Below are 25,391 nucleotides of genomic sequence, written 5' to 3' on the forward strand. Positions count from 1 at the left end.
CCAGTACTGATCTGTGCAGACTATGACATCACCAGTACTGATCTGTGCAGACTATGACATCACCAGTACTGATCTGTGCAGACTATGACATCACCAGTACTGATCGGTGCAGACTATGACATCACCAGTACTGATCTGTGCAGACTATGACATCACCAGTACTGATCGGTGCAGACTATGACATCACCAGTACTGATCGGTGCAGACTATGACATCACCAGTACTGATCGGTGCAGACTATGACATCACCGGTACTGATCGGTGCAGACTATGACATCACCGGTACTGATCTGTGCAGACTATGACATCACCGGTACTGATCTGTGCAGACTATGACATCACCGGTACTGATCGGTGCAGACTATGACATCACCGGTACTGATCGGTGCAGACTATGACATCACCAGTACTGATCGGTGCAGACTATGACATCACCAGTACTGATCGGTGCAGACTATGACATCACCGGTACTGATCGGTGCAGGGTATGACATCACCGGTACTGATCTGTGCAGACTATGACATCACCGGTACTGATCGGTGCAGACTATGACATCACCAGTACTGATCTGTGCAGACTATGACATCACCAGTACTGATCGGTGCAGACTATGACATCACCAGTACTGATCGGTGCAGACTATGACATCACCAGTACTGATCGGTGCAGACTATGACATCACCAGTACTGATCGGTGCAGACTATGACATCACCAGTACTGATCGGTGCAGACTATGACATCACCAGTACTGATCGGTGCAGACTATGACATCACCAGTACTGATCGGTGCAGACTATGACATCACCAGTACTGATCGGTGCAGACTATGACATCACCAGTACTGATCGGTGCAGACTATGACATCACCAGTACTGATCGGTGCAGACTATGACATCACCAGTACTGATCGGTGCAGACTATGACATCACCAGTACTGATCTGTGCAGACTGTGACATCACCGGTACTGATCTGTGCAGACTGTGACATCACCGGTACTGATCTGTGCAGACTATGACATCACCGGTACTGATCTGTGCAGACTATGACATCACCAGTACTGATCTGTGCAGACTATGACATCACCAGTACTGATCGGTGCAGACTATGACATCACCAGTACTGATCGGTGCAGACTATGACATCACCGGTACTGATCGGTGCAGACTATGACATCACCGGTACTGATCGGTGCAGGCTATGACATCACCGGTACTGATCGGTGCAGACTATGACATCACCGGTACTGATCGGTGCAGACTATGACATCACCAGTACTGATCGGTGCAGACTATGACATCACCAGTACTGATCGGTGCAGACTATGACATCACCAGTACTGATCGGTGCAGACTATGACATCACCAGTACTGATCGGTGCAGACTATGACATCACCAGTACTGATCTGTGCAGACTATGACATCACCAGTACTGATCGGTGCAGACTATGACATCACCAGTACTGATCGGTGCAGACTATGACATCACCAGTACTGATCTGTGCAGGCTATGACATCACCAGTACTGATCGGTGCAGACTATGACATCACCAGTACTGATCTGTGCAGGCTATGACATCACCAGTACTGATCTGTGCAGGCTATGACATCACCGGTACTGATCTGTGCAGACTATGACATCACCAGTAGTGATCGGTGCAGACTATGACATCACCGGTACTGATCGGTGCAGACTATGACATCACCGGTACTGATCGGTGCAGACTGTGACATCACCAGTACTGATCTGTGCAGACTATGACATCACCAGTACTGATCGGTGCAGACTATGACATCACCAGTACTGATCGGTGCAGACTATGACATCACCAGTAGTGATCGGTGCAGACTATGACATCACCAGTACTGATCGGTGCAGACTATGACATCACCAGTACTGATCTGTGCAGACTGTGACATCACCGGTACTGATCTGTGCAGACTATGACATCACCAGTAGTGATCGGTGCAGACTATGACATCACCAGTACTGATCGGTGCAGACTATGACATCACCAGTACTGATCGGTGCAGACTATGACATCACCAGTACTGATCGGTGCAGACTATGACATCACCAGTACTGATCTGTGCAGACTATGACATCACCAGTACTGATCGGTGCAGACTATGACATCACCAGTACTGATCGGTGCAGACTATGACATCACCAGTACTGATCGGTGCAGACTATGACATCACCAGTACTGATCTGTGCAGACTGTGACATCACCAGTACTGATCGGTGCAGACTATGACATCACCAGTACTGATCGGTGCAGACTGTGACATCACCAGTACTGATCGGTGCAGACTGTGACATCACCAGTACTGATCGGTGCAGACTGTGACATCACCAGTACTGATCTGTGCAGACTATGACATCACCAGTACTGATCTGTGCAGACTATGACATCACCGGTACTGATCGGTGCAGACTATGACATCACCGGTACTGATCTGTGCAGACTATGACATCACCAGTACTGATCTGTGCAGACTATGACATCACCAGTACTGATCTGTGCAGACTATGACATCACCAGTACTGATCGGTGCAGACTATGACATCACCAGTACTGATCTGTGCAGACTATGACATCACCAGTACTGATCGGTGCAGACTGTGACATCACCAGTACTGATCGGTGCAGACTGTGACATCACCAGTACTGATCTGTGCAGACTATGACATCACCAGTACTGATCGGTGCAGACTATGACATCACCAGTACTGATCGGTGCAGACTATGACATCACCAGTACTGATCTGTGCAGGCTATGACATCACCAGTACTGATCTGTGCAGACTATGACATCACCAGTGCTGATCGGTGCAGACTATGACATCACCAGTACTGATCGGTGCAGACTATGACATCACCAGTACTGATCTGTGCAGGCTATGACATCACCAGTACTGATCGGTGCAGACTATGACATCACCAGTACTGATCTGTGCAGGCTATGACATCACCAGTACTGATCTGTGCAGGCTATGACATCACCGGTACTGATCTGTGCAGACTATGACATCACCAGTAGTGATCGGTGCAGACTATGACATCACCGGTACTGATCGGTGCAGACTATGACATCACCAGTACTGATCGGTGCAGACTGTGACATCACCAGTACTGATCTGTGCAGACTATGACATCACCAGTACTGATCTGTGCAGGGTATGACATCACCAGTACTGATCTGTGCAGACTATGACATCACCGGTACTGATCGGTGCAGACTATGACATCACCGGTACTGATCGGTGCAGACTATGACATCACCAGTAGTGATCGGTGCAGACTATGACATCACCAGTACTGATCGGTGCAGACTATGACATCACCAGTACTGATCTGTGCAGACTGTGACATCACCGGTACTGATCTGTGCAGACTATGACATCACCAGTACTGATCTGTGCAGGGTATGACATCACCAGTACTGATCGGTGCAGACTGTGACATCACCGGTACTGATCTGTGCAGACTATGACATCACCAGTAGTGATCGGTGCAGACTATGACATCACCAGTACTGATCGGTGCAGACTATGACATCACCAGTACTGATCGGTGCAGACTATGACATCACCAGTACTGATCTGTGCAGACTATGACATCACCAGTACTGATCTGTGCAGGCTATGACATCACCGGTACTGATCTGTGCAGACTATGACATCACCAGTAGTGATCGGTGCAGACTATGACATCACCGGTACTGATCGGTGCAGACTATGACATCACCGGTACTGATCTGTGCAGACTGTGACATCACCGGTACTGATCGGTGCAGCCTATGACATCACCAGTACTGATCGGTGCAGACTATGACATCACCAGTACTGATCGGTGCAGACTATGACATCACCAGTACTGATCGGTGCAGACTATGACATCACCAGTACTGATCTGTGCAGACTATGACATCACCAGTACTGATCGGTGCAGACTGTGACATCACCAGTACTGATCGGTGCAGACTATGACATCACCAGTACTGATCGGTGCAGACTATGACATCACCAGTACTGATCGGTGCAGACTATGACATCACCAGTACTGATCGGTGCAGACTATGACATCACCAGTACTGATCGGTGCAGACTGTGACATCACCAGTACTGATCGGTGCAGACTATGACATCACCAGTACTGATCTGTGCAGACTATGACATCACCAGTACTGATCGGTGCAGACTATGACATCACCAGTACTGATCGGTGCAGACTATGACATCACCAGTACTGATCGGTGCAGACTGTGACATCACCAGTACTGATCGGTGCAGACTATGACATCACCAGTACTGATCTGTGCAGACTGTGACATCACCAGTACTGATCGGTGCAGACTATGACATCACCGGTACTGATCTGTGCAGACTATGACATCACCAGTACTGATCTGTGCAGACTATGACATCACCGGTACTGATCGGTGCAGACTATGACATCACCGGTACTGATCTGTGCAGACTATGACATCACCAGTACTGATCTGTGCAGACTATGACATCACCAGTACTGATCTGTGCAGACTATGACATCACCAGTACTGATCGGTGCAGACTATGACATCACCAGTACTGATCTGTGCAGACTATGACATCACCAGTACTGATCTGTGCAGACTATGACATCACCAGTACTGATCGGTGCAGACTGTGACATCACCAGTACTGATCGGTGCAGACTGTGACATCACCGGTACTGATCACTCGCTAATGTAATTCCCTCACATTCAGCAGTTTGGCTCCGCCCACAGACCGGTCACGTGGTTCCTACGACCTTCTCAGCTCAACAGGAAATATGGTCAAACTGTCAGTATGAGACGCGGGGTCACGTGACCGGAAGTCGTATCAGTTTCCGGAGCACGGCAGATGTCATCATGGCGGCGCTGAGGCAAATTATTCGAGCGGGACAGGTACGGCGGGAGAAACCATGTAGATGTGAGCGGGGGGGAGGTCGGGAGACTCCATGTAGAGGTCTGCGGGAGGGGAGCTCGGGAGACTCCATGTAGAGGTGTGCGGGAGGGAAGGTCGGGAGACTCCACGTAGAGGTCTGCGGGAGGGGAGGTCGGGAGACTCCATGTAGAGGTCTGCGGGAGGGGAGGTCGGGAGACTCCATGTAGAGGTGTGCGGGAGGGAAGGTCGGGAGACTCCACGTAGAGGTCTGCGGGAGGGGAGGTCGGGAGACTCCATGTAGAGGTCTGCGGGAGGGGAGGTCGGGAGACTCCATGTAGAGGTCTGCGGGAGGGGAGGTTGGGAGACGCCATGTAGAGGCGTGCGGGAGGGGAGGGAGACTCCATGTAGAGGCGTGCGGGAGGGGAGGTCGGGAGACCCCGCGTAGAGGCGTGCGGGAGGGGAGGTCGGGAGACTCCACGCAGAGGTCTGCGGGAGGGGAGGTCGGGAGACTCCACGCAGAGGTCTGCGGGAGGGGAGGTCGGGAGACTCCACGCAGAGGTCTGCGGGAGGGGAGATCGGGAGACTCCACGTAGAGGTCTGCGGGAGGGGAGGTCGGGAGACCCCGCGCAGAGGCGTGTGCGGGAGGGGAGGTCGGGAGACCCCGCGCAGAGGCGGGAGGGGAGGTCGGGAGACCCCGCGCAGAGGCGGGAGGGGAGGTCGGGAGACCCCGCGCGGGAGGGGAGGTCGGGAGACCCCGCGCAGAGGCGGGAGGGGAGGTCGGGAGACCCCGCGCAGAGGCGTGTGCGGGAGGGGAGGTCGGGAGACTCCACGCAGAGGCCTGCCGGATACTCCATGTAGATGTACAGTAATGGCCTATTGTTAGTTTCAGGGACGCCTTCCCCGGTGGACTCCGCTCATCAGATCCGTGTCGTCGGCCCCCGTTCTGCAGGCTGTGAACACCCAGGTGAGACTGAGCCAGGTCTGGGGCGGGGCCTGTAATCACATGGATTGATTTTCTTTAGGGGAGGCAGGACCTGTAATCACATGACTGTTCCCTGTAGGTGGAGCCTGTGAAGTCGGAGGGAGCCTTCCATGTCACCATGATCCCCGGAGACGGTGTGGGGCCCGAGCTCATGCACTCTGTGAAGGAAGTGTTCAAGGTGATCCTGCCTACCCCTCTGTGACTCCTCCTCCTTCCCTTACCCCCCTCTGTGACTCCTCCTCCTTCCCTTACCCCCCTCTGTGACTCCTCCTCCTTCCCTTACCCCCCTCTGTGACTCCTCCTCCTTCCCTTACCCCCCTCTGTGACTCCTCCTCCTTCCCTTACCCCCCTCTGTGACTCCTCCTCCTTCCCTTACCCCCCTCTGTGACTCCTCCTCCTTCCCTTACCCCCCTCTGTGACTCCTCCTCCTTCCCTTACCCCACTCTGTGACTCCTCCTCCTTCCCTTACCCCACTCTGTGACTCCTCCTCCTTCCCTTACCCCACTCTGTGACTCCTCCTCCTTCCCTTACCCCACTCTGTGACTCCTCCTCCTTCCCTTACCCCACTCTGTGACTCCTCCTCCTTCCCTTACCCCACTCTGTGACTCCTCCTCCTTCCTTTAGCCCCCCCCACTCTGTGACTCCTCCTCCTTCCTTTAGCCCCCCCCACTCTGTGACTCCTCCTCCTTCCCTTACCCCCCACTCTGACTCCTCCTCCTTCCCTTACCCCCCTCTCTGTGACTCCTCCTCCTTCCCTTACCCCCCTCTCTGTGACTCCTCCTCCTTCCCTTACCCCCCTCTGTGACTCCTCCTCCTTCTTTTACCCCCCTCTCTGTGACTCCTCCTCCTTCTTTTACCCCCCTCTCTGTGACTCCTCCTCCTTCCCTTACCCCCCTCTCTGTGACTCCTCCTCCTTCCCTTACCCCCCCTCTGTGACGACTCCTCCTTCCCTTACCCGCCCCTCTGTGACGACTCCTCCTTCCCTTACCCCCCCCCTCTGTGACGACTCCTCCTTCCCTTACCCCCCCTCTGTGACGACTCCTCCTTCCCTTACCCCCCCTCTGTGACGACTCCTCCTTCCCTTACCCCCCCCCTCTGTGACGACTCCTCCTTCCCTTACCCCCCCTCTGTGACGACTCCTCCTTCCCTTACCCCCCCTCTGTGACGACTCCTCCTTCCCTTACCCCCCCTCTGTGACGACTCCTCCTTCCCTTACCCCACTCTGTGACTCCTCCTCCTTCCTTTAGCCCCCCCCACTCTGTGACTCCTCCTCCTTCCTTTAGCCCCCCCCACTCTGTGACTCCTCCTCCTTCCCTTACCCCCCACTCTGTGACTCCTCCTCCTTCCCTTACCCCCCTCTCTGTGACTCCTCCTCCTTCCCTTACCCCCCTCTCTGTGACTCCTCCTCCTTCCCTTACCCCCCTCTGTGACTCCTCCTCCTTCTTTTACCCCCCTCTCTGTGACTCCTCCTCCTTCTTTTACCCCCCTCTCTGTGACTCCTCCTCCTTCCCTTACCCCCCTCTCTGTGACTCCTCCTCCTTCTTTTACCCCCCTCTCTGTGACTCCTCCTCCTTCCCTTACCCCCCTCTCTGTGACTCCTCCTCCTTCCCTTACCCCCCCTCTGTGACGACTCCTCCTTCCCTTACCCGCCCCTCTGTGACGACTCCTCCTTCCCTTACCCCCCCCCTCTGTGACGACTCCTCCTTCCCTTACCCCCCCTCTGTGACGACTCCTCCTTCCCTTACCCCCCCTCTGTGACGACTCCTCCTTCCCTTACCCCCCCCCTCTGTGACGACTCCTCCTTCCCTTACCCCCCCTCTGTGACGACTCCTCCTTCCCTTACCCCCCCTCTGTGACGACTCCTCCTTCCCTTACCCCCCCTCTGTGACGACTCCTCCTTCCCTTACCCCCCCTCTGTGACGACTCCTCCTTCCCTTACCCCACTCTGTGACTCCTCCTCCTTCCTTTAGCCCCCCCCACTCTGTGACTCCTCCTCCTTCCTTTAGCCCCCCCCACTCTGTGACTCCTCCTCCTTCCCTTACCCCCCACTCTGTGACTCCTCCTCCTTCCCTTACCCCCCTCTCTGTGACTCCTCCTCCTTCCCTTACCCCCCTCTCTGTGACTCCTCCTCCTTCCCTTACCCCCCTCTGTGACTCCTCCTCCTTCTTTTACCCCCCTCTCTGTGACTCCTCCTCCTTCTTTTACCCCCCTCTCTGTGACTCCTCCTCCTTCCCTTACCCCCCTCTCTGTGACTCCTCCTCCTTCCCTTACCCCCCCTCTGTGACGACTCCTCCTTCCCTTACCCCCCCCTCTGTGACGACTCCTCCTTCCCTTACCCCCCCCCTCTGTGACGACTCCTCCTTCCCTTACCCCCCCTCTGTGACGACTCCTCCTTCCCTTACCCCCCCTCTGTGACGACTCCTCCTTCCCTTACCCCCCCCCCTCTGTGACGACTCCTCCTTCCCTTACCCCCCCTCTGTGACGACTCCTCCTTCCCTTACCCCCCCTCTGTGACGACTCCTCCTTCCCTTACCCCCCCTCTGTGACGACTCCTCCTTCCCTTACCCCCCCTCTGTGACGACTCCTCCTTCCCTTACCCCCCCTCTGTGACGACTCCTCCTTCCCTTACCCCCCCTCTGTGACGACTCCTCCTTCCCTTACCCCCCCTCTGTGACGACTCCTCCTTCCCCCCCTCTGTGACGACTCCTCCTTCCCTTACCCCCCCTCTGTGATGACTCCTCCTTCCCTTACCCCCCCTCTGTGACGACTCCTCCTTCCCTTACCCCCCTCTGTGACTCCTCCTCCTTCCCTTACCCCCCCCCTCTGTGACGACTCCTCCTTCCCTTACCCCCCTCTGTGACGACTCCTCCTTCCCTTACCCCCCCTCTGTGACTCCTCCTCCTTCCCTTACCCCCCCCTCTGTGACTCCTCCTCCTTCCCTTACCCCCCCTCTGTGACTCCTCCTCCTTCCCTTACCCCCCCTCTGTGATGACTCCTCCTTCCCTTACCCCCCCCCCCCCTGTGACTCCTTCCCTTACCCCCCCTCTGTGACTCCTTCCCTTACCCCCCTCTGTGACTCCTCCTCCTTCCCCCCCTCTGTGACTCCTCCTCCTTCCCCCCCCCTCTGTGACTCCTCCTCCTTCCCCCCCCCTCTGTGACTCCTCCTCCTTCCCCCCCCCTCTGTGACTCCTCCTCCTTCCCCCCCCGCTCTGTGACTCCTCCTCCTTCCCCCCCCCCTCTGTGACTCCTCCTCCTTCCCTTACCCCCCCCCCCCCCTCTGTGATGACTCCTCCTTCCCTTACCCCCCCTCTGTGACGACTCCTCCTTCCCTTACCCCCCTCTGTGACGACTCCTCCTTCCCTTACCCCCTCTGTGACGACTCCTCCTTCCCTTACCCCCCCTCTGTGACGACTCCTCCTTGCCTTACCCCCCCCCCCTGTGACGACTCCTCCTTCCCTTATCCCCCCCCCCTGTGACGACTCCTCCCTTTTATCCCCCCCTGTGACGACTCCTCCCTTTTATCCCCCCCTGTGACGACTCCTCCCTTTTATCCCCCTCTGTGACGACTCCTCCCTTTGATCCCCCTCTGTGACGACTCCTCCCTTTGATCCCCCTCTGTGACGACTCCTCCCTTTGATCCCCCTCTGTGACGACTCCTCCCTTTGATCCCCCTCTGTGACGACTCCTCCCTTTGATCCCCCTCTGTGACGACGACGACTCCTCCCTTTGATCCCCCTCTGTGACGGCGACGACTCCTCCCTTTGATCCCCCTCTGTGACGGCGACGACGACTCCTCCCTTGTCCCCCTCTGTGACAACGACTCCTCTTTCCCTTGTCCCCCTCTGTGACTCCTCCCCTCGCTCTGTGACTCCTCCCTGACCTGTTGCTCTTGTGCAGGCGGCCGACGTTCCGGTGGAGTTTGATGAGTTTCACCTGAGTGAGGTGCAGAACATGGCGTCTCCTGAGAGGCTGGACGAGGTGCTGGCCTCCATGCAGGCAAACAGAGTCGCCATCAAGGGTAATTCTAGGATTGTTCACTGGAGGATGCCCCCTCCCCCTAAACCCCCCCCCCCCCCCCCCCCCCCCCGGCCCCCTTCCCGGCGCGGTCTGTGGCGGGGATGCCCCTCCCCCATCAGTCAGGCTAACGCCCTTTTTGCCTTCCAGGTAAGATCCACACGCCTATGGAGTATAAGGGCGAACTGGCGTCATACGAGATGCGGCTCAGGTATGTGTGACTGCTGGGAGCTGGTGCTCTGTCACAGTGTGTCTGATGGGTGGTGCTCCGAGGACAGCAGATGATCCACCACTAGGTGGCGCTGCAGAGTGTATGGTCCCCCGGGGGCCATGTAGTGGCAGGTCGGATAGAGCATGTTGTGGACTCTGAGAGTTGTAGCCATGACTGGCTGCCATCAGGGTGGGGGGTTATAGACGGGGGAGGGGGGGCAGCTTCTAATAACCCGCTGTACCCGTCCGCCTCACAGGAGGAAACTGGATCTGTTCGCCAACGTGGTTCACGTTAGCAGTCTGCCCGGATACAAGACCCGGCACAACAACCTGGACCTGGTGATCATCCGGGAGCAGACGGAGGGCGAGTACAGCTCCCTGGAGCATGAGGTAGGTGATGTGAGGGGGGAGTACAGCTCCTGGGGCGCGAGGTGGGCGATGTGAGGGGGGAGTACAGCTCCTGGGGCGCGAGGTGGGCGATGTGAGGGGGGAGTACAGCTCCTGGGGCGCGAGGTGGGCGATGTGAGGGGGGAGTACAGCTCCTGGGGCGCGAGGTGGGCGATGCGAGGGGGGAGTACAGCTCCTGGGGCGCGAGGTGGGCGATGCGAGGGGGGAGTACAGCTCCTGGGGCGCGAGGTGGGCGATGCGAGGGGGGAGTACAGCTCCTGGGGCGCGAGGTGGGCGATGTGAGGGGGGAGTACAGCTCCTGGGGCGCGAGGTGGGCGATGCGAGGGGGGAGTACAGCTCCTGGGGCGCGAGGTGGGCGATGCGAGGGGGGAGTACAGCTCCTGGGGCGCGAGGTGGGCGATGCGAGGGGGGAGTACAGCTCCTGGGGCGCGAGGTGGGCGATGCGAGGGGGGAGTACAGCTCCTGGGGCGCGAGGTGGGCGATGCGAGGGGGGAGTACAGCTCCTGGGGCGCGAGGTGGGCGATGCGAGGGGGGAGTACAGCTCCTGGGGCGCGAGGTGGGCGATGCGAGGGGGGAGTACAGCTCCTGGGGCGCGAGGGGGGAGTACAGCTCCTGGGGCGCGAGGTGGGCGATGCGAGGGGGGAGTACAGCTCCTGGGGCGCGAGGTGGGCGATGCGAGGGGGGAGTACAGCTCCTGGGGCGCGAGGGGGGAGTACAGCTCCTGGGGCGCGAGGTGGGCGATGCGAGGGGGGAGTACAGCTCCTGGGGCGCGAGGTGGGCGATGCGAGGGGGGAGTACAGCTCCTGGGGCGCGAGGGGGGAGTACAGCTCCTGGGGCGCGAGGTGGGCGATGCGAGGGGGGAGTACAGCTCCTGGGGCGCGAGGTGGGCGATGCGAGGGGGGAGTACAGCTCCTGGGGCGCGAGGGGGGAGTACAGCTCCTGGGGCGCGAGGTGGGCGATGCGAGGGGGGAGTACAGCTCCTGGGGCGCGAGGGGGGAGTACAGCTCCTGGGGCGCGAGGTGGGCGATGCGAGGGGGGAGTACAGCTCCTGGGGCGCGAGGGGGGAGTACAGCTCCTGGGGCGCGAGGTGGGCGTACAGCTCCTGGGGCGCGAGGTGGGCGATGCGAGGGGGGAGTACAGCTCCTGGGGCGCGAGGTGGGCGATGCGAGGGGGGAGTACAGCTCCTGGGGCGCGAGGTGGGCGATGCGAGGGGGGAGTACAGCTCCTGGGGCGCGAGGTGGGCGATGCGAGGGGGGAGTACAGCTCCTGGGGCGCGAGGTGGGCGATGCGAGGGGGGAGTACAGCTCCTGGGGCGCGAGGTGGGCGATGCGAGGGTGAAGTACAGCTCCTGGGGCGCGAGGTGGGCGATGCGAGGGGGGAGTACAGCTCCTGGGGCGCGAGGCGGGAGTACAGCTCCTGGGGCGCGAGGCGGGCGATGCCAGGGTGAAGTACAGCTCCTGGGGCGCGAGGCGGGCGATGCGAGGGGGGAGTACAGCTCCTGGGGCGCGAGGTGGGCGATGCGAGGGGGGAGTACAGCTCCTGGGGCGCGAGGTGGGCGATGCGAGGGGGGAGTACAGCTCCTGGGGCGCGAGGTGGGCGATGCGAGGGGGGAGTACAGCTCCTGGGGCGCGAGGTGGGCGATGCGAGGGGGGAGTACAGCTCCTGGGGCGCGAGGGGGGAGATGTGAGGGGGGGAGTATAGCTCCTGGGGCGCGAGGTGGGCGATGCGAGGGGGGAGTACAGCTCCTGGGGCGCGAGGTGGGCGATGCGAGGGGGGAGTACAGCTCCTGGGGTGATAGTGCTGGGCAGGTAATTGATCGCAGTGATTTTCCGCAGAGCGTCAGTGGGGTCATCGCGTGTCTGAAGATCATCACCCGAGAGAAATCCAACAGAATCGCCAAGTTCGCCTTTGATTATGCTACAAAGAAAGGGCGTTCCAAGGTCACGGCCGTGCACAAGGCCAACATCATGTGAGTGACAGACCCGAGCAGACGATCCACGTGTGCCTGTGCAGACTAGACCCGAGCAGGCGATGCACGTGTCTACCCAGTCTATAGAGGATAGACCCGAGCAGTTGATCCACGTGTCTGCCCAGTCTATAGAGGGTAGACCCGAGCAGGCGATCCACGTGTCTACCCAGTCTATAGAGGATATACCCGTGCAGACGATACACGTGTCTACCCAGTCTATAGAGGGTAGACCCGAGCAGACGATACACGTGTCTACCCAGTCTATAGAGGATATACCCGAGCAGACGATGCACGTGTCTACCCAGTCTATAGAGGATATACCCGAGCAGACGATCCACGTGTCTGCCCAGTCTATAGAGGGTAGACCCGAGCAGACGATCCACGTGTCTGCCCAGTCTATAGAGGGTAGACCCGAGCAGACGATCCACGTGTCTGCCCAGTCTATAGAGGGTAGACCCGAGCAGGCGATCCACTTGTGCCTGTACAGACTAGACCTGAGCAGACGATCCACGTGTCTACCCAGTCTATAGAGCAGTGTTTCCCAACCAGTGTGCCTCCAGCTGTTGCAAAACTACAACTCCCAGCATGCCCTCACAACCAAAGACTGTCCGGGCATGCTGGGAGTTGTAGTTTTGCAACAGCTGGAGGCACACTGGTTGGGAAACACTGCTATAGAGGATATACCCGAACAGACGATCCACGTGTCTGCCCAGTCTATAGAGGATAGACCCGAGCAGACGATGCACGTGTCTGCCCAGTCTATAGAGGGTAGACCCGAGCAGACGATGCACGTGTCTGCCCAGTCTATAGAGGATATACCCGAGCAGACGATCCACGTGTCTGCCCAGTCTATAGAGGGTAGACCCGAGCAGTTGATAGTGTCTGCCCAGTCTATAGAGGATATACCCGAACAGACGATCCACGTGTCTGCCCAGTCTATAGAGGGTAGACCCGAGCAGTTGATAGTGTCTGCCCAGTCTATAGAGGGTAGACCCGAGCAGACGATCCACGTGTCTGCCCAGTCTATAGAGGGTAGACCCAAGCGGGCGATGCACGTGTCTGCCCGGTCTATAGAGGGTAGACCCGAGCAGACGATCCACGTGTCTGCCCGGTCTATAGAGGGTAGACCCGAGCAGACGATCCACGTGTCTGCCCGGTCTATAGAGGGTAGACCCGAGCAGACGATCCACGTGTCTACCCAGTCTATAGAGGGTAGACCCGAGCAGACGATCCACGTGTGGTTTAACCCCTTGCCGCCCTCTCGCCCTGCAGGAAGTTGGGGGACGGCCTGTTCCTGCAGTGCTGTCAGGAGGTGGCGGAGTTGTATCCCAGAATCCAGTTTGAGACGATGATCATCGACAACTGCTGCATGCAGGTGAGGGTGGAGCCCACTGCTGGCCACACCCCCATATCCCGCCTTGTAGTGGGAGGGGCTGTGTGTCGCTCAGTTGTGGGAGGAGTTGATTCCATGTATGTTAACTCTGGTGACCCTAGACTGGGAGGGGCTTGCTGTGTTGTCTGTCACCTGGCAGTGGGCGGAGTCTATCTTGTCTCTTCCTCCCGCAGCTGGTGCAGAACCCTTACCAGTTCGATGTGCTGGTGATGCCAAACCTGTACGGCAACATCATAGATAACCTGGCGGCGGGGCTTGTGGGCGGAGCGGGCGTGGTCCCAGGGGAGAGCTACAGCGCAGAGTACGCAGTGTTTGAGACGGTAAGTGCGGGGGGGTGAGCCTACACTGACGACCTGTCCCTTATCACACTGCTGACTGTGCCACCTCCTCGCAGGGTGCCCGTCATCCCTTTGCCCAGGCCGTAGGCAGAAACATTGCCAACCCGACCGCCATGCTGCTGACCGCCACCAACATGCTGCGCCACCTGAAGTAAGTGATGGGTTGTGACGGGCGATGGCGCCCCCCACAGGCAGGCGGACCCTCCTCTTAACAGGTCTTCTCTTCCAGCCTCGAGTATCACTCCAATCTGATCTCTGACGCCGTGAAGAAGGTGATCAAGCAGGGGAAGGTGAGAAGAACTTCTTTGCTCCGCCTCTATAGAATGTTGACTCCGCCCACCAGCTAAGCTCCCATCGTGCACTGCATTCTGGGTAGTGTGGTGTATACTACATCTCCCACAATGTACTGCAGCAGGAGATAGGCGAGCTCCTGCAGATTTGGTTGTGACTGGAGTAATCAGCTCCTCGGCTTTATATGGCGGTCAGTCGTCTTCCACCCTAATGGCGGAGCGGCACTTCACCGTATAACACTACTAACGCTTTACCCACAATCCTCTGTGGTTTGCGGCACATGCTCCTCCTCTGCTCTTGTCATAGGTCCTTAACACAGTATTGACACCGCTGCTCCAGTCCCTACTGGAGCTGCAAGCCCTGCTCCCATCCCCTGTCCAGTTTGTGCTGTCTCATCTGTGTGGCGGTGGGACGTTGGTGTCTGATACAACAAGGCTCTGGAAGTGTAATGATGTATAACTGGTGTCAGGCAGCTGCTGCACAAGCACTCGAAAAAATGTGAATGAGACCCAATCTGTACACAGTCTACTGTCTCAAGGTTGGATGGTGAAGCTTTAAGTGGCCCCTCAGGGGACACTATAACTGTACAGGGTGAGGAGAGGAGACGATGTAGGATTGTGCAGGATGCGGTGAGGAGATGTAGGATTGTGCAGGATGCAGTGAGGAGACGATGTAGGATTGTACAGGATGCGGAGAGGATGTAGGAATGTACAGGATGCGGTGAGATGATGTAGGATTGTGCGGGATGCGGTGAGAAGACGATGTAGGATTGTACAGGATGCGGAGAGGATGTAGGATTGTACAGGATGCGGTGAGGAGATGTAGAATTGTGCAGGATGCGGTGAGGAGATGATGTAGGATTGTGCAGGATGCGGTGAGGAGAGGATGTAGGATTGTGCAGGATGCGGTGAGGAGACGATGTAGGATTGTGCAGGATGCGGTGAGGAGACGATGTAGGATTGTGCAGGATGCGGTGAGGAGACGATGTAGGATTGTGCAGGATGCGGTGAGGAGACGATGTAGGATTGTGCAGGATGCGGTGAGGAGACGATGTAGGATTGTGCAGGATGCGGTGAGGAGACGATGTAGGATTGTGCAGGATGCGGTGAGGAGACGATGTAGGATTGTACAGGATGCGGTGAGGAGACGATGTAGGATTGTACAGGATGCGGTGAGGAGAGGATGTAGGATTGTACAGGATGCGGTGAGGAGAGGATGTAGGATTGTGCAGGATGAGGATGTAGGATTGTACAGGATGCGGTGAGGAGACGATGTAGGATTGTGCAGGATGCGGTGAGGAGACGATGTAGGATTGTGCAGGATGCGGTGAGGAGACGATGTAGGATTGTGCAGGATGCGGTGAGGAGACGATGTAGGATTGTGCAGGATGCGGTGAGGAGACGATGTAGGATTGTGCAGGATGCGGTGAGGAGACGATGTAGGATTGTACAGGATGCGGTGAGGAGATGATGTAGGATTGTGCAGGATGCGGTGAGGAGACGATGTAGGATTGTGCAGGATGCGGTGAGGAGACGATGTAGGATTGTGCAGGATGCGGTGAGGAGACGATGTAGGATTGTACAGGATGCGGTGAGGAGATGATGTAGGATTGTGCAGGATGCGGTGAGGAGACGATGTAGGATTGTACAGGATGCGGTGAGGAGATGATGTAGGATTGTGCAGGATGCGGTGAGGAGACGATGTAGGATTGTGCAGGATGCGGTGAGGAGACGATGTAGGATTGTGCAGGATGCGGTGAGGAGACGATGTAGGATTGTACAGGATGCGGTGAGGAGATGATGTAGGATTGTGCAGGATGCGGTGAGGAGACGATGTAGGATTGTGCAGGATGCGGTGAGGAGACGATGTAGGATTGTGCAGGATGCGGTGAGGAGACGATGTAGGATTGTACAGGATGCGGTGAGGAGATGATGTAGGATTGTGCAGGGCACGGTGTAAAGATGCCGCATACTGTACTTGCCCACATGTTTCTTGTGTTTTCCTTCGCTTTCGTCTATCTTTACATTTTTCATTTGCAGTTTATTTTTTGTTTTTTTACTATTTTTGCCTTTTCTTTCCTGTGTTGTCGCTGTTGCCTCGTCCTTTAGGTCAGAACGCGAGACATGGGAGGCTACTCCACCACCACCGACTTCATCAAGGCCATCATTGACCACTTGCATGCTCGCTACGCGTACTAGACCGTGACCAGTCCATGTGTATATACCCTGGTGGTACGCTGCCCCCTCCATGTTGTGACGGCGGGGGATGGGTCTTCTCCATATATTTTTCTACCCTGATGAGATGTACAGATTGATATTTATTAGATGGCGCTGTGTATGTTTGAGTCGCCCTGGACGAGTATTAAACGGACAGAGGGATCATTTCATGTGTGTTCATTGCCGTGCGAATCGCCTGCAGGCGGGATAAAGTGCGAATCTGATGGTGTACTCTGAGCTGTACAGTCCCGCGCCTCCTGCTTTGGTCTGGTTGTAGAATCCTGTGTGAACAGTTAGTTGATGTAAATGTGATGAATATTTTCTTGCTGTGACACAGTTCATCTGCAGTGCTTTCAGTTTCTATTAATTATCTTGAGGCTTGTGGGGAAGGTGGGAGGGGACAGGATGGGGGTCACCTGTGGGGGGGACAGGATGGGGGTCACCTGTGGGGAAGCACGCCACTGTCTACAGCAGCGGTCAGCATCCTTTGGCACTCCATCTGTTGTGAAAACTACAGCTCCCAGCATGCCCCATTCACTTATATGGGAGTTCTAAGAGCAGAGCTCGTATGCATGCTGGGAGTTGTGGTTTTGCAACAGCTGCAGTGCCGGAGGTTTCCTAGCCCTGATAAGGTCACCGAGTGGACAAGATTTAGAGAGGCTTGCCCTTGCTTAGAAGAGGTCCAGAATAGACAGTGCAAATACAACCAAAAAGCATGAAGTTGGATTTTCTGCAGACCTCCACATCTAGGTAGAACATCCTGAAGAACCTTCATTGTTCATTTGGAACCACCAGGACTATTCCCTGGCTGGACATCGGGTATATCTGAGCAATCAGAGGGGAAGATCTCCTGTCGGAGAGATGACAAAATGCCTAATGGTGACAGAACTTCAGAGCTCTGGAAGGTTCTTTCCCGAAGGATGGCTGTCTCGACAGCACACACCTGGCTAAACAGAAGATGCTCATCAGTACTAGCCACATGACAACAATCTTCAGCCATAAGTAGGGTTTTCTGGTTGTCTGGAACCATTAGTGGACCCCCTCTTCTGAATACCAAGTAGACCTGGACAGGGTATAAGGGAATAGGGTCACTACTGTGGGTAGCGTGAGAAGGAGCAGAGCTGTGGAGAAGGACTGGAGGTGGTGTGAGGGAATAGGGTCACTACTGTGGGTAGGGTGAGAAGGAGCAGAGCTGTGGAGAAGGACCGGAGGTGGTGTGAGGGAATAGGGTCACTACTGTGGGTAGGGTGAGAAGGAGCGGAGCTGTGGAGAAGGACCGGAGGTGGAGTGAGGGAATAGGGTCACTACTGTGGGTAGGGTGAGAAGGACCGGAGGTGGTGTGAGGGAATAGGGTCACTACTGTGGGTAGGGTGAGAAGGAGCGGAGGTGGTGTAAGGGAATAGGGTCACTACTGTGGGTAGGGTGAGAAGGAGCGGAGCTGTGGAGAAGGACCGGAGGTGGTGTGAGGGAATAGGGTCATTACTGTGGGTAGGGTGAGAAGGACCGGAGGTGGTGTGAGGGAATAGGGTCACTACTGTGGGTAGGGTGAGAAGGACCGGAGGTGGTGTGAGGGAATAGAGCCACTAGTGCAGGGTGAGAAGAAAAGAGGGCCTGTGAGTGAGGAGACTAGGTAAGGGAATAGGGTGAGAACAAGGGGGGAGAGACTGAACAAAGTGTGACAGAATAGGGTCACTGGTGGGAAGAAGAGACTAAAGGAGGTGTGAGCGAATGGCTCCAGTAGGGCAGATAGTAGAGTAAGAAGAGGGAAACAAGGAGACAGACTGGGTGAGAAAATAAGATCAGTTGTAGGGTGGAGAGAGAGAGACTGAGGGGCTAGAATCAGTAGTACAGGTAGTAGGGTGAAGAGAAGAGGGGGTGATGGAATAAGGTCAGTAGTGCAGGTAGTAGGGCGAGAAGAAAGGCAGAGCCAGGATAGAGACTGTAGGAGGCGTGATGGAATAGGGTCAGTAGTGCAGGTACTAGGGCGAGAAGAAGAGTAGCCAGGATAGGGACTGTAGGAGGCGTGATGGAATAGGGTCAGTAGTGCAGGTACTAGGGCGAGAAGAAGAGTAGCCAGGATAGAGACTGTAGGAGGCGTGATGGAATAGGGTCAGTAGTGCAGGTACTAGGGCGAGAAGAAGAGTAGCCAGGATAGGGACTGTAGGAGGCGTGATGGAATAGGGTCAGTAGTGCAGGTACTAGGACGAGAAGAAGAGTAGCCAGGAGAGAGACTGGATGAGAAAATAGGGTCAGTAGTGCAGGTACTAGGGCGAGAAGAAGAGTAGCCAGGAGAGCGACTGGATGAGAAAATAGGGTCAGTAGTGCAGGTAGGTTGAAGAGAAGATGGAGAGAGGCTATAGGAGATGTGAGGGAATAGGTCAGTACTGTAGGTAGTTGGGTGAGAAGAGGTATTGGAAGAGATGTTAGGGAATAGGATCAGTAGGGAGAGGGCCTGGATGAGTTGTCAGAGAAAAGGGTCAGTGGTGTAGGTAGTTGGATGAGAAGAGGGGAGCTGTGGACAGGGATGGAAGGAGGTGTCTGGGAAAGAGGGACTAGTTCAGGTTGTAGGGTGAGAGGAGAAGGAACCATGGAGAGACTGGATGAGAGGTGAGGGAATAGTGCAAGTAGTATGGTGAGAAGGGGGGGGTGACTGAACAAAGTGTGACAGAATAGGGTCACAGGTGAGATGTAGGGTGAAAAGAAGAAACTGAAGGAGTTATGAGGGAATGGAGCCAGTAGAGCAGGTATTAGGGTACAAAGAGCGAGACAGAACAGACTGGATGAGAAAATAGGATCGGTAGGGTGAAGAGGAGGGGCTGGGGGAGGTGTGAGGGAATGGGGCCAGTAGAGCAGGTATTAGAGTACAAAGAGCAAGACAGAACAGACTGGATGAGAAAATAGGGTCAGTAGTGCAGGTAGTAGGGTGAAGAGAAGATGGAGAGAGGCTAGAGGAGGTGTGAGGGAATAGGTCAGTAGTGCAGGTAGTTGGGTTAGAAGAGGTGAGCTGTGGAGAAGAGGTATTGGAGGATGTGTCAGGGAAAGGGTCAGTAGGGAGAGGGACTGAATGAGGTGTCAGGGAATAGGGTCAGTAATGTAGGTAGTTGGGTGAGAAGATGGGAACTGTGGAGAGGGACTGGAGGAGGTGTCAGAGAATAGGGTCAGTAATGTAGGTAATTTTGTGAGAAGATGGGAACTATGGAGAGGGACTGGAGGAGGTGTCAGGTAATAGGGTCAGCAGTGTAGGTACTTGGGTGAGAAGATGGTAACTATGGAGAGGGACTGGAGGAGGTGTCAGGGAAAGGGTCACTAGTGCAGGTAGTAGGAGAGAAGAGCGGGACTGGATGAGGTGTCAGGGAATAGGGTCAGTAGTGTAGGTAGTAGGGCAAGAAGAAAGGAGCTGTGGAGAGGGACTGGAGGAGGTGTGATGGAATATTATCAGTAGTGCAGGGAGGAGGGTGAGAAGAAGACAGGAGTTGGGAGATGTCTGTTATTGGATCAAAGACTGAGTGAAAAAGATGAAGTGAAGGAGATCTATGTTTCTTGGAGACTGGGAGATAGTTTCATGCTGGATGTTATCTGGTTTACCTTTACAATATGTGTCCCGGTCGCCATCACTGAGATCTGTGACCAGAACCCGTACTTTAGGTCTCCATACACATTACTCTAAAGTTGACAAAATAGCCAATTTCAACCAAAAATGGTCATTTATTGGTTGTAATTTACCAAAGAATGAAATTTCATTTGGCCGGTAACATCATATGAATAAAGTCACCATGTTGGAAGAAATATTCCCAGAAAGAACGGTGCCTTTGAGCAGGTAATGGGCCGTCTGAGCGACCAGTGGACAAGGTGGAGTCAGATGTGTACGAGGTGATCGTGCACCTGTTGATTGACCGTGGTCAGCCTCTTATCTATTGTGTATGGCCAGGAGTGAGAGCTGTGGAGGACATTCTGGACTGTTAGGTGGTGAGGTGATCAGGAGGTGACACAAACATGACTGGACGGTGAAGGGCAGAGTTGTAGGTTCTGGGTATAAACTTGCAATGGAAGAAATCTTTTGTGATTTTCTCCACTCGCCTGTGGCTACGGCCGCTCTAATGTGAAGGCTGCTCATCTTGTATGCGAAAGGTGCTCATCTTCTCGTGAAGGCTGCCTGTCGTGTCTTGTGATGGTTGCCCATCTCACATTGTGAAGGCTGCCCATTTAGAGTTTTGAAGGCTGCCTGTCATGTCTTGTGGTGGCTGCCTGTCTCGTGCTGTGAAGGCTGCCTGTCTCGTGCTGTGAAGGCTGCCCGTCTTGTCTTGTAATGGCTGCCCGTCATGTCTTGTGAACGCTGCCCTTCATGTCTTGTGAAGGCTGCCCGTCATGTCTTGTGAAGGCTGCCCTTCATGTCTTGTGCAGGCTGCCAGTCATGTCTTGTGAAGGCTGCCCGTCTTGTCTTGTAATGGCTGCCCGTCATGTCTTGTGCAGGCTGCCCGTCATGTCTTGTGAACGCTGCCCTTCATGTCTTGTGCAGGCTGCCCGTCATGTCTTGTGAAGGCTGCCCTTCATGTCTTGTGCAGGCTGCCAGTCATGTCTTGTGAAGGCTGCCCGTCTTGTCTTGTAATGGCTGCCCGTCATGTCTTGTGAACGCTGCCCTTCATGTCTTGTGACGGCTGCCCTTCATGTCTTGTGCAGGCTGCCCTTCATGTCTTGTGCAGGCTGCCAGTCATGTCTTGTGAAGGCTGCCCGTCATGTCTTGTGCAGGCTGCCCTTCATGTCTTGTGCAGGCTGCCCGTCATGTCTTGTGCAGGCTGCCCGTCATGTCTTGTGCAGGCTGCCCGTCATGTCTTGTGCAGGCTGCCCTTCATGTCTTGTGCAGGCTGCCCGTCATGTCTTGTGAAGGCTGCCCGTCTTGTCTTGTAATGGCTGCCCGTCATGTCTTGTGAACGCTGCCCTTCATGTCTTGTGACGGCTGCCCTTCATGTCTTGTGCAGGCTGCCCTTCATGTCTTGTGCAGGCTGCCCTTCATGTCTTGTGCAGGCTGCCCTTCATGTCTTGTGCAGGCTGCCCTTCATGTGTTGTGCAGGCTGCCCGTCATGTCTTGTGCAGGCTGCCCGTCATGTCTTGTGACGGCTGCAGGTCTTGGCTCAGACAGGACAGTAGAGCTGTCATCGTCGTCCTGCTGCTCATGACGTTTCACTAGTGCAGACTCTTGTGCTGACATCTAGTGGCCAATATGAAGCATAGCATGCAGCCATTTTCCAGTGCCCCTGTGTGATGTCCGTGTCTCTGTGGAATTGCTAAGGCCCTGACATTTATTGCTTGCAGGTGCGGACAACAGACATGGGAGGATATGCGACATCGCTGGACTACACGCAGGCCGTGATCGCCAACCTCAACTCCTAAAGTGACCCCTGCTTCTTCATGATCCTCAGAGAGGAATCCACCTCGCTATGCTGTGGTTGTGTCATACGTTACCTGTGTGCTTCAGATTACATTAGGACGCTGTCACCATTGTACAGATGCTCATCGCTACTGGATTTTACTATGCGCCTGTCCCCAGAGCTAATATGTGGGAACCGCTATGGGCACGGGTTATGGGCAGTACACTGAAGGTACCAGTGTGTGTATGGGATGCCTGCAGTATAGTCAAGGAAAGGTTATGGGCACTGGATCTGCAGACTGTACTGCACTGGGGGTATGGGACATACAGAATACACTGACGGTACCGCCATGGGCACTGGATCTGCAGACTGTACTGCACTGGGGGTATGGGATATACAGAATACACTGACGGTACCGCCATGGGCACTGGATCTTCAGGCTGTACTGCACTGGGGGTATGGGACATACAGAATACACTGACGGTACCGCCATGGGCACTGGATCTTCAGGCTGTACTGCACTGTAAGTACCACTATGGAAATAAGATGTGCTGGATGCACTGACGGTAATGTCATGGGATGTGTATAATTTACAGTAGGCCTGCAATATATTTAAGAAAAGGCCAGGGGCACTGGATCTGCATGGGTACAGGATATCTAGAATGCACTCCCCTAAAGTTACCACTAGGGGCACTGTATCTGCAGAATGCACTGAAGGTACCACTAAGGGCACTGGATCTGCAGAATGCACTGAAGGTACTTCTAGGGGCACTGTATCTGCAGAATGCACTGAAGGTACTTCTAGGGGCACTGTATCTGCAGAATGCACTGAAGGTACCTCTATGGGCACTGGATCTGCAGAATGCACTGCTATAAAGGGACCTCTATGGGCACTGGATCTGCAGAATGCACTGCTATAAAGGGACCTCTAGGGGCACTGGATCTGCAGAATGCACTGCTATAAAGGTACCTCTAGGGGCACTGGATCTGCAGAATGCACTGCTATAAAGGGACCTCTAGGGGCACTGGATCTGCAGAATGCACTGCTATAAAGGGACCTCTATGGGCACTGGATCTGCAGAATGCACTGAAGGGACCTCTATGGGCACCGGATCTGCAGAATGCACTGAAGGGACCTCTATGGGCACCGGATCTGCAGAATGCACTGAAGGGACCTCTATGGGCACCGGATCTGCAGAATGCACTGAAGGTACCTCTAGGGGCACTGGATCTGCAGAATGCACTGAAGGTACCTCTAGGGGCACTGGATCTGCAGAATGCACAGAACTCGAGGTACCGCCATGGGCCAATCAATAATAGAATATACTGTAGGAATAGCGCCTGTGCACTGGTTGTAATGCAGATTTATCTACAATAAAGTTGTGCCGTGTGTGGAGCCTCCTGTGTGTCACATGTAGCGTGTTATATGTACAGTGCACCCCAACAGATTTGTCCTTTCAGAATCCACATTTTCTATGGGCACAATACTACAAAATACTCCCACAAATCTGGGCCATTGATTGTTGCAAACAAGATTTGTTAATTTGCAAACAAAAAAGTAATTTTATTTAATAAATCCATTCAAGACTATGTTGCAAAAATGAGTACACCCCAATGAAAGTCCTAGGAGCAAAGCTAAAATTTAGACTAAAAACTTCTAATTGAGTGGGGGGGTGGCCGGATGTGGAAGTGAGAGGACGATCGGTGAGTTAGCGCCGATCCCTGCTGGATAACAATGCGGCTCTAAGCCTATCCCGAATCCACCACCTGCCTTGAATTATGCCCCCAAAGTGCAAGAAACACAGCCGAACAACATCGAAGCCTTGGTACCAGTGCCCTGTAGAAACCAAGATGGCGACCACATCTCACAGCACCAGTGCTCCTCAGCCGGTACGTCTCGGCTGTCCTTCACAAACCATTGACCCAGCAGCAGCTTTTTCTGTGATGTTTGCCTAATTAAGGGATCACTTGAACACACACAGGGATCTCGGGGTCCACGAGTCACAGAATCCACACTGGGCATAAAGAAAACAATCCACAAAGATACCGCCAACGCCTTCACAGCAAAAGGATATTGTACAATTGGAGATGGAACCTCCCACATTGAAAATACAATGGAGGAACTCACTGTAGTGCTTTGGATGATCACAATGAAGTGGAGGAGGATCAGCACTGAGCTCAGCAGAACCAGATGACTGCTCCAGATGTAATGACCTGAGGTTCAGGGGGTCCCTCAATGTGGATATGTTCTTCGCTGCACTCATCTCCAAAGCGGAGCAGAGACCTGCTCATACCCAATCCAAAAGGTGCGCCAAACACAGCCCCTCGAGATGTCCTCCCCAGACGGCATTTCTTTTACAGCAAGATCTGCCCTGAGCGTTTCCAAAATGTGATGGTCCGCTGCCACCTTAAAGAGACAAAGGGAATTATCATCTGCTACCAAAGCCCTGAGAGACTAATAAACGGGGACACCCAGAGAAGCCGAGGGCATTAAGTGATGGCGCAGCCCTGTCCTAACCTCAGCGAGAGACCCATGATCCCTCTGCAGAAATGGGCGCTTCTAGCAGTGGATGAAGATACAAGCTCTCCGCTGAAGAAGAAGCCGCCCACACTAAGGAATGGACATTACTGACCATCTCATTCTGGTACTATGTGGGTTTGTGTGAGTTAACCTTTTTCTTGCAGGTATTCGGAGCAGTAATGGAGCGATTTCTATATCCCATCTCCCCTTGGATAGAGTAGGAGCATCCAGGAGGTTGGAGGACTTTATGTCCAAAAGCCAGATCTTTGGTGGAAAAAACATTGACTTTGCAATGTGGGATGAACGTGTGAGTGGATCTCCAGCTCTACAAAGGTTTTCTAATGATGCTGAAGATAAGCTCCAGGTGGAGTCAGCCTTACCCCCATAGGAGACATCTACCCTGAGCTCTGAAGGCCTCTTCACTGGTCTCTGATAACCTTATTAGGGCCCGAAAACTGAAGGAAAATATTTTGATCCTTTCTCTGGGATTCTGTTCTTAGTAGATAAATGAGAACGGCTCTTCTGACATCCAAGGTGTCAACATTTTCTTTTTCGTCATCGTTTGGCTCATCTCAGAAAGAGGGAATAGTAATATCTTGGGACCTATGGTACGAGGATACGAAAGTGGGTTCTAGTCTAAAAATAATTCTATCTTCAAAAAACGGAAAAACGGAGGCTAGAGCCTGGAGCTCACACACCCTTCTGTGGGCAGTGAGGCCTCTTTCACACGAGCGTGACGGATCGGCTCCGGATGCCTTCAGTGAAACTCCC

General features: G+C 54.8%; 1 protein-coding gene across 2 annotated transcripts; it reads left to right on the plus strand.

Moving 5' to 3' along the window:
- The first annotated feature begins 4,848 nt into the window (after positions 1–4,848).
- IDH3B (isocitrate dehydrogenase (NAD(+)) 3 non-catalytic subunit beta) lies at positions 4,849–23,495 on the plus strand. 2 transcript variants are annotated; one of them, XM_044274069.1, is made up of 13 exons: positions 4,849–4,932; positions 5,796–5,876; positions 5,974–6,072; positions 9,792–9,912; positions 10,059–10,119; positions 10,376–10,508; positions 12,362–12,495; positions 13,768–13,870; positions 14,062–14,208; positions 14,283–14,377; positions 14,456–14,516; positions 16,626–16,748; positions 22,044–23,495. In XM_044274069.1, exons 1-12 carry the CDS (start codon positions 4,897–4,899, stop codon positions 16,713–16,715), a joined length of 1,161 nt encoding a protein of 386 aa, XP_044130004.1. In that variant the 5' UTR covers positions 4,849–4,896; the 3' UTR covers positions 16,716–16,748; positions 22,044–23,495. The 2 variants fall into 2 exon arrangements, with proteins under 2 accessions (XP_044130004.1, XP_044130005.1); XM_044274070.1 differs by lacking the exon at positions 16,626–16,748.
- The last annotated feature ends 1,896 nt before the right edge of the window (positions 23,496–25,391 follow it).

The sequence above is a fragment of the Bufo gargarizans genome, unplaced genomic scaffold, assembly GCF_014858855.1.
Source record: "Bufo gargarizans isolate SCDJY-AF-19 unplaced genomic scaffold, ASM1485885v1 original_scaffold_1450_pilon, whole genome shotgun sequence".
Classification (NCBI taxonomy): Eukaryota; Metazoa; Chordata; class Amphibia; order Anura; family Bufonidae; genus Bufo; species Bufo gargarizans.

Excerpts from the sequence above, each read along its gene's own strand:
- IDH3B (XM_044274069.1), top strand. The coding sequence starts at position 4,897 with ATGGCGGCGCTGAGGCAAATTATTCGAGCGGGACAG. Across the intron at positions 10,120-10,375 it reads TCATACGAGATGCGGCTCAG|GAGGAAACTGGATCTGTTCG; the intron begins GTATGTGTGACT and ends TCCGCCTCACAG. Across the intron at positions 14,517-16,625 it reads AGGTGATCAAGCAGGGGAAG|GTCAGAACGCGAGACATGGG; the intron begins GTGAGAAGAACT and ends CTCGTCCTTTAG.